The sequence below is a fragment of the Microcaecilia unicolor genome, chromosome 4 (genome assembly GCF_901765095.1).
Source record: "Microcaecilia unicolor chromosome 4, aMicUni1.1, whole genome shotgun sequence".
NCBI classification, from domain to species: domain Eukaryota; kingdom Metazoa; phylum Chordata; class Amphibia; order Gymnophiona; family Siphonopidae; genus Microcaecilia; species Microcaecilia unicolor.
In genome coordinates, this window is record NC_044034.1 from 146808905 (window position 1) to 146821454 (window position 12550).

The 12550-nt window shown below is 38.4% G+C and overlaps 1 protein-coding gene across 1 annotated transcript in view; it reads right to left on the reverse strand.

Moving 5' to 3' along the window:
- The window catches only part of SLC17A6 (solute carrier family 17 member 6), a 50939-nt gene extending 41077 nt beyond the window's left edge, over positions 1–9862 (reverse strand). Inside the window, exons 1-3 of the mRNA XM_030199449.1 lie at positions 9777–9862; positions 7132–7384; positions 6231–6349 (exon numbers count right to left, since the gene is read on the reverse strand). Of these exons, the coding sequence (XP_030055309.1) occupies positions 6231–6349; positions 7132–7384; positions 9777–9862 (458 nt within the window). The remainder of the gene's footprint in view (positions 1–6230; positions 6350–7131; positions 7385–9776) is intronic.
- Between the last annotated feature and the right edge of the window lie 2688 nt (positions 9863–12550).

Below are 12550 nucleotides of genomic sequence, written 5' to 3' on the forward strand. Positions count from 1 at the left end.
CAGCTATGCAACCTGCCTTGACCACATCCTCTTTCAACAAATTCTACAGCTTGATTATGTATTTGTTTTAAATCTGCTATTTATTAGTTTCAGAGGTGTCCCCTAGTCTTAGTACTATCTGAAAGGTTGGAACAACCATTCCCTATCTATCTTTTTCACCACACCTATGATTTTGTACCCTTTGGTCATATCCCCTCTCAGTGGTTTGTGTTCTCCAAGTTGAAGTGTCCTTTCTTCACCCTTTTACTAAGGGGTGCTAATGGATTTAGCGTGTGCAAAATGCTAAGAAGTCCATTTTATACCTATGGCTTCTTACCATTTAGCATATTAACCCCTCCTTTTACAAACCTGCGCTAGCAGCTGCCAGTGCAGTAATGCCAACACAGCCCATTAAAAGTGAATGAGCTGTGTCAGCATTGCCACATGGTGGACACTAGCATGGCTTTGTAAAAAGGGAGGTAAATCCATTAGCATACCTTGGTAAAAGGACCCCTAAGCCTTTCTTTATTTTTGTTGCTCTTCTCTGTACCTTTTGTAGTTCTTTACCCTTCTGCTTTTTTGAGGTGGGGCAATTGAAACTGCACACAACACTCAAGGTACACTGACCCCATGAACCTGTACAGGGGCATTATGATGATTTTCATTCTATTCTCAATTCCTTTCCAATAATTCCTTATGCTCTACTTACTTTTTCACTGCCACTATACTCTAAGCTTAGGATTTCGATGTATTAACCACAGTGACTCCTAATACAGAACCCATCATTGTGTATCTATAGTTTTGATTATTTTTCTATTTGTGCATCACTTTTCATCTGTCCACATTAACATTTTTCTGCTACTTGTATGCTCATAATATCTAGTTCAGTGTTTCCAAACCTTCTTCTGGAGGATCACCTAGCCAGCTGAGTTTTAAGTATTACCACAATGACCATGCATAAGATAAATTTATATACTCTGAGTCTTCAATATATATGCAAATCTGCAGTATCTTATGCCATGGCTTTGTCCTCCCAGAGTGTCCCTTCCTCACAGTCTTCTTGCTTCAATTGTAATTGGAAAACATGGGTTTTAAAGATTTATTTCTGCATCTATGGCAAGCTTTTTCTCCAGTTCATTTTGGCCTGCTTTATTAATGCTTTGCATCTAACTTGCTAGTATTTATGCTCAAAGAACCATAATGCATTTGTCGCTAATCTAATTTCTGACTACCAGTCTGATAGCATCCTAGTCAACTTCTAGCTACTACTGAAAAGATAATGATAAAAAAATGGGCAAAGACAAATTATAGAAAAGAAGGGAGAAAGCTATTGTTGCCATAAGTGAGCAACATCATGATTAGAGAAAAATATAAATAAAATGATCCAATAAAAAAATTATCTAACTAGGGCATGATCCGTGGCAGTGCATATGTGCTAAAGGTCCTTATTTGATATTGAGTTGGGCTTTCTTCTTCCTAGGTTGGCTGGGTTAGGGATACTGCAGAGACAGAATTTAGAACCCTTAGTGCAGTGGTCTTCACTCCAAGTCCTCAAGCATGCCAAAAGATCAGGTTTTCAGGATATACTGTATCTAATGAATATGCATGAGAGAGATTTGCATATAATGGGACTAGAAGGCATGTAAATCTCTCCAGGGCTGCAGAGAGGGGGGCAAGATTCCTTGAGCCCAGACTCCAAGGGGGACCCAGTGCCAGAAGGTTCTGCTCCCTCAGTCTATCTCTCTCCTGATCCTGTGTATCAGGACACAGGTAATTGCATTAATGTGATAACCCAGGTCCCAGCATACAGGAGCAGGAGAATGACAGACCAAAAGAGGAGCAGATGCAAGAAAGTAAGAGGGTGGGGCAGTAGTGGCAACCCAAGTGTGTGGGGGGGGGGGAGGGGTCTGCAGCAGCCCTGCCCTGGACCTAGCTCTGTCTCTTGGTAGCCCTGAATCTCTACCATGCATATTCATTAGGGATATCCTAAAATTCTGACCTGTCTATAGCCCTTGAAGACTGGGAATGAAGACCAAGACCTTAGAGGAAGGAAGTTGTTGTCATCTCTTTAGCTGACCCTTGTGGCCAGATTCAAGGCTCATCATGATTTCAGGATTCTGCAAGGATCAATAGTGAATCCTTATCCAGTAAGATAGCAAGAAAGTCAAGACTAAATCCACTACAGTCTTGGGGAAGGATTTGAAATAGGGAAACACCTCTGGGTGACACTAAAGAAGCCTCATGGCACTAAGATCAGAGCCCTGGTTCCAACTGAACTAGAGGCTTAAAGGAGCAGGAGGAAAGCTGCAGGATTTTTTTTTTTTTAATGGTTTAACTCTGTTGTGAAAAAAATTGAAATTTATGTTTATTTTATTTGTCTACTGTCCTTGTGTAAACGCCTCCATCTCCATATCTTGCATGGACATTTTGTTTATTTGGGTGATGGGGGTGGCTGTCATTGAGCATTTATATGTAAAACCAGATTCCCCACTATCTAATCTCATAACATATTATTCCAATCTATTATAGTCACCCATCTGTGGCTCTTTTTTTTTTATTAAAAGAAATCCCTTGGCATGTCATTAAATTGTTTAAAAAAATATATAACCAGCTATGAACATATGGCAGCTAGCAACTGACTGCACGCTCAAGCAGTGGAGCCTACCACACTGAACGGCGACGAAATTGCTGTCCATGGTGCTGTTCTGCTCAGTTGTAAATGAAAGATGCAGAAAACGGGTAAAGAGAGGCCTTTAGATATTTGCATTTCTTTCCCTTGGATTCATAATAGGAAAACCCTTGTAGTAAATCTTCATCAACGAGAGAGGGGGGCGAAGGGGGGGGGGGGAATCATTCATAATAAGCATTTAGGCGTTCAAAATAACATTGATAGCAGATAGATAAGGTTACCAATAAAACAGTATTCTTAAGTAGTAAATTTCAGGATACATTTCACTGGTGCTTAAAAGTCAGCTACTTTTTCAAATTGAGACCCATATTTTAATCAGTGTCTGTGATAACGGATTTTTTTTAACTTATCACAAATGAAACTTGATTTTATTTAATCTGAAAGGACATCTAAAGCATACAACATGTTAACCTTATCCAAGACCTGGAAAATTGAATTGATAGAGATTAGAACGTAATTAAAGAATGATGCTGCCCTATCCCGTTTCAATTGTCTTTAACGTTTCCTACAATGCCCTAATTTACAATAGATTTTTCTTAATCTCTAAAATCCATTGTAATCATAACATTTCATTCTGCTGTTTCAAACACCACAAACCACCTCACACCAGATCTATACTCTGTGATTCAAGAGGTATTTCGGCTACCGTCCAGGAACTAATACCAAATTGACTGATTCGGGACCAGCCTGCTCAGGTGACCAGATGTTTATAGCGAAATAGAGTCCATGTTTATAGATGAATTAAAAAAAAAACCCAATCATGCACTGTCCTTAACCAACAAAATTGAGGTTATTATGATTATTTGAAGGATTTTTGAAATAAATAGGAGGAAGATAAACCTCCTGCCAGCAAACGCTGTTGAGTTAGAGAAGTATGACCTCAAGGTGCCTTTGTTAATTACAGCAAAGGGGAAGGAAGAGTCCAGCCTAGTGCCTGGTGACATCACAGCATGAATTGCAGCTGACTTGGTAACCAGAGAGACAGAATAGTTTAAAATCCAAGCTCAAGAAGGGAACCTCTTCTCCTCCTATCCTCTTACTGATATTAATTAACTTTTTTATTCATTTGCAAGTTTTAAAATTGCCTGTGCAGGTAACCATGTGTGTTAAAAATTTTGCTCTTTTCGTACAGTTGAAGGCAGCTACCTCTAACGTTCGATGCATTTTTCACTTAGAAAATCTACATCTTGTTTTATCCATTTTTATTAAACAATTGGTTATTTGTTGATTGTGTTTCAACAATAAATCACTTGTGTGGAAAGAAAAAAGAGAGCTTGCATGAGAAATTCGCGTCAGTTACAAATGAATGTTAACATGTGAAAGTCCATTCACTTTTATACGGACAATAAGTGGTTTTATAAATAAATAGAGATTCTGTGTCAATCCCTGCTATCCTAAAGGGTCTGTGCAAGACGAAAGATGTTTGCCTTGTATGAATGAATACTTCATGGGGTCCTTAACAACACACTCGGTGCTGTTCAAGCACAATCTCCTTAACAAAAATGTGTGCTTGAGTCTATGAATTACAAATATTTGGGGAAAAATAAATTGCCTTTTGTAATGCAGAAAGGAAATGAGATCCGTGCATAGCCAAAAGACTGCTGAAGAATAATATACCCTTGCAAACCCGGAAAAAAAAAACAAATAAACCAACTTTGGCCTATATTGTGTTTTGAGAAAACATACACCTACTCTGAGAGTAGTTCACAGTTCACCAAAGCAGATCTAAAGTAGGGGGAAAAGAAGTCTGTAGAAGTATCTTCATGTACCATGCTTCTCTTTGAGCTAACGAACAAATTTCTGGAACGTCGCACCTTTTCACTTTACAAACTGCAATTCCATAAAGGAGAAAAAGGCTTTTTTAAATCATAAACTCCATCACAGAACTTGCCTTCCTTTCTGAGACATAGGCCTTATGGGTATTCCTTTTTTTTTTTTTTTTTGGCTAATGCCTCCAGCCCAGTTGCTCACCACAACTGAACAGCACCAGAATCCCAACAAAAACAGCATGATGTCTTTCATGAATCTGCTGTTGCCTCTGCCATCGTCTCGCTCAGTCCGTTTGCCGGCTGTAAGCTTAAATACATTGGCTCCGATGCCTGATAAGTTCCATAATTTTAGATAGAAAAAGGAATAAAAATAGAACAAGCTGGTCAGCTTTTACGCCAGCTCTTTTTTATCTTTCACTTTAAAGCTTGTCGGACAGGTGATGTATGTAAATTGAATTTCTTTGATAATGGTAAATAAAAATGTGGAAAGGTCCAACCAGTAAAGCCACTTAAAATCATGCTTTTACTATCCCAAAGAGTCAGTTAAGAGCTGTTGATCTTTCATTATAATGAGTAATTAAACTGAGCCCAATGTCTGCTTGGAAATTTATAAATAGGGTTCTTATTTTGCTCCTGGTGTTTTTGAGACGAGTCTCAGATTTTCAAGGTTCCCCATTTTAAGCTGAGTATCAACAGGGTTCTAAACTAGCTAATAGTGAATCTGCAGCAGCTCTATTCACTTCAAAAAGGAAATATGAACTGATCTGGCCATCCGAGTTGTAACTTCAGGAGTTGGCTCTATACTAAGCAGTACCGATACCAATACTGCGAGTGCTTTCCTGAAAGTCTTGCGAGAGGTTGGAATCAAGGTCTTCCCTTCCTATATACAGCAACGAACGGCTGGTAGCATGACACAGGGCTCTGAATGCTTTATCCGTCTCGAATTCTCAGTGGGGCTAATTAACAGGTAAAATCACTCCCAAGGTGCTTGAAAGGCTGTCATACACCATAGAAACGGGACTGCAGAGCTCTCTCCCCCCCCCCCCCCCCCCCCCGCACCATCTGTACTAGGTCTTTCAATTCATTATATCCAGAATGCATCCCAACAGTTTCTCTTTGGAAGACAGGGTTCCAAGCAGTTTGGTTGTAAATCCAGATACGGGGGAGGGGGGGGGGTATTCCTTTTGTGCATTGATTGGCCTGTCTTGTTTCTTAAATAAATCCTTTTACAAGAGAAGAATCATAAACAGAAAAATACCAGACTTAACATCTCTTCTGCTACAGAGAAAATATATATTTCGCTCTTCACTGTAATCCCCTTTACATTTAGTTCACTTTTGAACAGACAAGATATCTTCAACGTGTGGTGAATCAATCCAGAATAGAAATAACTCATGTTAAACATTTTCTATGGGTAGTGGAAAACTTTTACTGTCTGTTCGTCATTCTACATTATTTGGCATAGTAGACATTCCCGAAAGGCTTCTGTGTTTGTTTATCAAAATTTGAAAGAAATCGGCACCACAGTTTTTGCATTCCCTGGATTCCATTCTGTGAAAAAAAATCACCATTATCCTTTCCTCTTTGAATTCATCTTTTACTATATGGCAACACCAGACCATTGAGAGTAATAGCAGTCGGAAAAGATTTGCAAATTCATGCTGGAGTTGATTTACTTACAGCGCATTTTACAATGACCCCCATAAGTGTATACAACAAATTCCCTCCGGAGAAACCAAATACAGAGCATGTATTTTTCTAAGGTTCACTTGGCACTGTGTTTACCGCCCTACCTGTTTGCTGCCAGTCTGGATGCTATATATCCTCCAGGGATCTGAGTGATTATATAACCCCAGAAAAAGGAGCCGTGGATCATCCCCACCGTTTCGGGTTCCCAGTTAAACTTGGCTTTCTTCAGGTCCAAGGAAGCAAGGGAAAGAGTGAAAGTGCGGAGGTTTGAAGAATGTCATATTAAAGCATGAACTAATAACATAAAAAAATGAGGGTTTTTATATGTAAGTATAAACAGGGTGCACTTCTCGAATTCATTTTCAATCATGCAGACAGAATTAAAAATTAAAAATAAAAACTATAATAATATGCGAAGATAAAAAGAAAATCTATCGGTGCATCTGCATAATACCTAAATGATACAAAGAAAATTATTTTTCCACTGGAAGAAATATTATTTTAGGGGACTAAGTCAAGTCAAAAGCATTTGAGATAACAATAAAATAGGCAGGGCAGTTCGAAAAGAACATGCGACTGCATTTCCTGCACCTTTCCTGTGTTGAACTAGTCTAAAAAAGACATTTTCTATCCTGTAATATCTGGGTTCTGCATTTCAGTTAGAAAGCAATATGCATTTCACTGGTAAATGTGTGCCAGAGTCTTATCATTTACAACCTAGATCAATTTTTCAACACCATTTAGCATATATGCCCTGACCAAATAATTCTTCCTTTATTTTGCTACCATGTAAAACACAATTTATTTTGAGAATCTTAAATTCAACAGGGCGCCAGATTTAAGTAAAATATAGGTTGAAGGCACCTGTAAGACATTTGTATTTATGTAGGTGTTCACTGCTTTGATTTTATGGCGAGTCCATCTCTGCGGATGTATTCGAGGCAGTGGAGAAAGGGGCAGAGAGAAAGATCAGGAAGAAGGAGTAAAGTGGCAACACTTGCTAACCTCTTTGATAATTTTTCCTCCTCGGTGAATGGTGCTGTTATTAACCATGTCCACAATGGCCACTCCCAGATTGCAGCGAATCCCAAAGGAGATGCAGAATCCCAAGCCACTCATGATGGCAATAATGTATCTCCGTGGGAGCCCAAAGCAGGTGCAGTCACACAGAGGGGGTTTCTTCTCCGGCACTTCCATGGGTTTCCCATCTTCTGTCAGTTCGATATTTTCCCCACTTTTCGATCTCTTCTCCAAAACTCTAGCCAAAAACAAAGGTGATTGAACTGATTTTAAAGGAATGTGCACACACTTGGATAATCATGGAAAAGAAACAGAAATCTGGAGTTTTGTTTTACTATTGTCCACACTAGAAACAGCATTTTTTTTTTGTATAGCTATATCAACAACAACAACAACAACAACAACAAAAAAGGCATAACCCTACTAGAGCTTTCATATTTCTGCCTTCAATAAAAAAAGAGAAAACTGCAAGGACGCCATTTTTTTCCTAGCGCTTTATGAGTGATCTGTTATCTCAGTAACTAAAATTGTGGGCTCTCTCTCTCTATTTTCTATTGATATGAAATAACTATAAATAAGACAGGAATCATACGAATAGTCAAATGGTATAAGACGTTTCCAAGGTCAACAAGTTCATTAAATCAAAAACTGGCCCTCTTTAAACGTCACAGTTTCCATCACATTCTAATCACGTCTGTTTGCTTAAAACATGTATAGGCGTGTATAATCCTGAACTGGTCGTTTTTCAAGCATTTTCTGCCATATTATGGTAACAACAAATTCTATACTTAAGAGAGACAGAGGGGTAGAGTGTGTGTTATTTGCATCGTATATATTCTATCGGAAAAAAGGTTTAAATCATATCTGCAGTATCTCAAAAAAATCCCATAAATCTTAACAAATGTATATAGAGATTAGTTACGATTTATGAACTGAAAAATCTGATGATGTCTTCATACCCTTTCACAGGAATGATTCATTTACAATAGGAAGAATGATATATCCTTATTTAACTGGTATGTGGAAAAAGGGATATTTCTGTAGCGTGGACAAAAGTAAAAATTGATGAAAACATTGTGAACTAAAATATACTAATTTATTTTATGTGACCCACTAATTAAGCATTGTCTTCTTATTCTAGCTACATTACATCAAATTAAAATAAAGTTCTAATTTATGAAAGTCAGACATAATCACAAATGCATTGCATGCAAGACGTTACTCGATATTTTCGGATTATAATGCCAATCACTTCACAGGTAGAAGGACCTTTGAAAACTTGGTCCCTATTTCTGAATTCCTTTGTGGGTTGGAAGGTATGAAAAATTCAGCCTTCAGGAACTGCAAATCATTCTGTTACCTAATGATTTCAACTATTAAGTCGTGTTCTGAAAATTACATTAAATATGTTCACAGAAAATTCCTACTAATGGCAAATATTCACAACTGTATCTACTTGCTGCCTTTTGCTACATTTTTTTTGGCAAACATTTTGTCTTGTGTTTATTAAAAACCAACATTTCGATATTTTAGAGAGGCAGTCCTTCGTTATGACTTCTCTTTTACCAAAACGATTAAAACTGGAGTACCTTTAATATTAGGTTGATGGAATAGACTTCACATAAGTAAATACGCCAAGTAATCAATATCCTACGAAATATATTATATGACAACAATGGTTGAAGAAAATCCATAAAGGTAAGTGACCTCCCCATACCCTACCCTGTACCCCCAGGAACAAAATAAATAATTTAAATTTAAAAAAAAAAACAGTCTTTATACACATGTACAACTTTCAGTGTATGTAAAATCAGCCTGCATATATTCTCTCAATGTATATTTTAATCCCTAACATAGAACACAGTGATTGAAAAAGACCTACAAATCAATTATAAAAATAAGTGCATATTCTATTTCTCATGCAGATTCTATACAGGTGAGGATCCAATAGGGTACTCAGAGAAGGCAATGCTAAATTAAAGGAAAGATTAATTCTAATACTGAAGTAATCTTAATAAAATTGAAGGATATCCTTTATGCAGACAATGGTGTGTGTGTGTGTGTGTGTGTGTGTGTGTGTGTGTGTGTGTGTGTGTGTGTGTGTGTGTGTGTGTGTGTGCATAAATACATATGTACAAGGGGGCGGGAGGGGGAGCTTGCGCGTGCCTGTGCCCAGACTTCAGACTGAGAACCAAGAATGGCTGGCTATTAATTATTTATGAACTCAATGCGGGTTTCCAAAGGAGGATTTCACAGGGGAATCTGTAAATCGAAAATGTTTTTTTTCTTTTGAATTTTCACAGGTTAGTCATATGGACAGTACATAAAAATCTAAAAATGCAATGCGAATGTTGTGAGCCCACTTCAAAATGGCAAAGATAACCAAATATGGAGGGCTGCCTGTTAATTAAATGGTTGTACTAATTACCGATTTCCGCAAAAGAAAGGTGGCAGACACGAGTAAATATATTAATAACAACATGAGTGCAAATCTCTATATGCTGGGTAACAAGAATCTACGACATGCCTTTTCTAACGATAGAAGACATACACGTTATAGCTTTTGCACAATGAACTATTTAAAATTATTCTTTAAGTCAAACAGTTGAATTCGATTTTATCTTTTTTACCTGTAAATCTGACCGAGCGATTTTCCAGCTAAATTCTTCAGCCTCTTTTTGGTAGAAGAAAAAATCATTTTATTTACTGAATCCATTCCGCCACAGAAAGTAATTCGGGTTTTAAATTTGTTATATGGCACCTTTCAAGGGCAAGGATGCTTGCTCATATTGGTTCAACCTCTAACTTTTTCGAGAAAGGAGCTTGAGGCCCTCCAGGATGAACATAAGCGAGAACTAGTGACAAACCCCACGAATTTCTTGATGAGAAAGGATCCCCAGGCACATTTAAAAAGTCTTGTTTGAAGTACACGCTCCAGTCACTAACAGTGTAGGTAGAGGCATGATACTTGAATGAACCTGTATTTTCTTCTTCTTTTAGTAGACCGCGTCCAAATCCGATTTAGGCTCTAATTGGTTTCAAGAACCGTAGCACTGCAACAAGTTCCACAAGGTGAAATGATAGAATCCGTTTTGTATTTCAAATGAAGGGTGGAAACAGCACTCCCCAGGTTACATCAGCTATTCCGATCTTGGATAACATCAGTGCAATCATTTCATTGACTCAACGCATATGCTGCATAATAAAAGTGATCGATGTATTAATTGAGAGCTGATCTACATCGGACTGACTGAGATGTGAAGTTGCCTAGGGGCTGCTCCTTGGTTCTTATTGAAAGCGCGGAAGATCCTAACGTGGACAACGCGTATCCTTGGCGCTTTACCTCAGCACCGTGTGCTTCAGTACAATGGACAGCGCAGACACTGTAAAGCTTCCTCGGCGCTTTCCTACAGGCAACTTTCTAGGGGAATTGGGCGGTTCGCCCTGCATTGAATTCATTCTCGGGCTCTTTAACGTGGATGCTATGGAAACCAAATGAAGGATGTCATCATCTTCTCCCAGGTTTCCAGAGAATGGCCGTATTGTCGGTGAGAAGAATTTATTAGAAATTGACAAGTTACTTTTCAATTCCCACGTCTAGCCCTAATGGTGACGTAAAGCCTGACCCTATTTCCTACAGCAGAAAAGAAGAAATGATAATCACGTTTCCTCCAAGCAGCAAAGTAATTTTGCCATTTCGTTATTATTTCTACAAAATTAGCGCATGGTTAATTTGCTGTGTTGACTAACTAGTAGGTTTATTACATAATTTGACGGTGGTCTTCAATTGCATTCTTTCAAGTACGTTTTTCTTTTTAATCATCCCCTCCCTATTTTTTCCCTTTATGCACTTTCAACATACATTTTATTTCTACCATAATTTTCAGACTAATTTACGCTGTGCACTTCGGGACTCCTAGGGTTTCTCATTAATCATTTTTTAAATAACCCCCACATATAGTTTGAAATTAGAGTAGGAAGGGCAGTATAATGTATTACTATAGTACCTTAAGGTATTATTCTATGCCTAGGTAAAATTTTAAACGAAAGTTCCTGTACTTTCTTTTAAACACCTCCTGTAACAAAAGCATGTTAAATGCTTCGGAAAATCAGCTCGCTAGCCTATTACACTTTTCCATCCCTGCAATGCTACATGCCTGAAACAGTGGTCCTGATAGCTTGAGTATTTTGCTAAGGCTGCCCTCTAGTGCAAAGATAAAGAACATCCAACAATGTTGGGATTTTCTTTAGAAAAGCCTCAAACAACTGTGAATTAATACACATATTCCAGTTACTGTTAAGACTTCCGGCCCTGGTTTTGCCCAGTTGCATGCCAGAACTTGAAGTTCCAGTTTCACTACTGCATTCCCGAAATAAAAGATTACAAATCCCTGCATGCAGTGGGGTAAAATCAGGTCTGTATCAATATGTCCTACCAATCTGGAGAAAGTTCTCAACATAGTAATTTTTTTTGCATTCATATTTTCATGTTTCCATTCCTATTGTGTAATGGGATATAGTTTATCCATACTAAAATCACCAGATATATTTTCAAAGTTTGTGTAGGAAAGTTTATAGGCTTAAAATAGATTCTCAAGACATATCTTGGATGAATATGTGGGGTTATATTTTATACATATTGCAATTAAATTTGCAACAACCTTTTGAATTTAATACTATATTCAAATAGCCTTGGAGCCTTTACTTGCTCCCTCCCAAAAATCAGAGCTCCCCTACAAAAACAAAAATAGGCAATATAAGAAGTATCAGTTAAAACTAACTAACCCTGGCTATTGGAATACATCTTTCCTAGAAAGTAATACAAATAATGTTAGTGGGATAATAAAGTATGTCCATGTTTTCTTTCAGCTCAAGGTTAACATTCAAAATGAACAGCTTGCAGGGAGGGAATATTTCATGACATTTCCTGCAGTGGTGTAGCCAAGGGTGGGCTTGGGTGGGCCCAGGCCCATCCACTTTGGGTTCAGCCCCACCCAGTAGCAGCACATCTATAATGTGACTGGCAGGGATTCCCAAGCCCCACCAGCCGAAAACTCACAACTGTTCCTCCTGCATACCTTTTAAATAGCAGATCTTTGCCTGCAGCAAGCAGTGACTGATACATACTGTTCGCACCGGCCCTGCAGCCTTCCCTCTGATGTATTCTCGCCTTTGCGGAAACAGGAAGTTACATCAGAGGAAAGGCTGTGGGGCCAACATGAGCAGTGTGTATTAGTTGCTGCTCGCTGCCAGTGAAAATCTGCTATTTAAAAGGTATTCAGGGAAGGGTGGATGTTTGAGAGACCATATGGATGCAGACAAGAGAGGGAGAGATGAAATCACTTGTGGGACAAGGCGGAGTACTTCTGCCCACCCATCTTGGGCCCAGGCCCACCCAAATTTG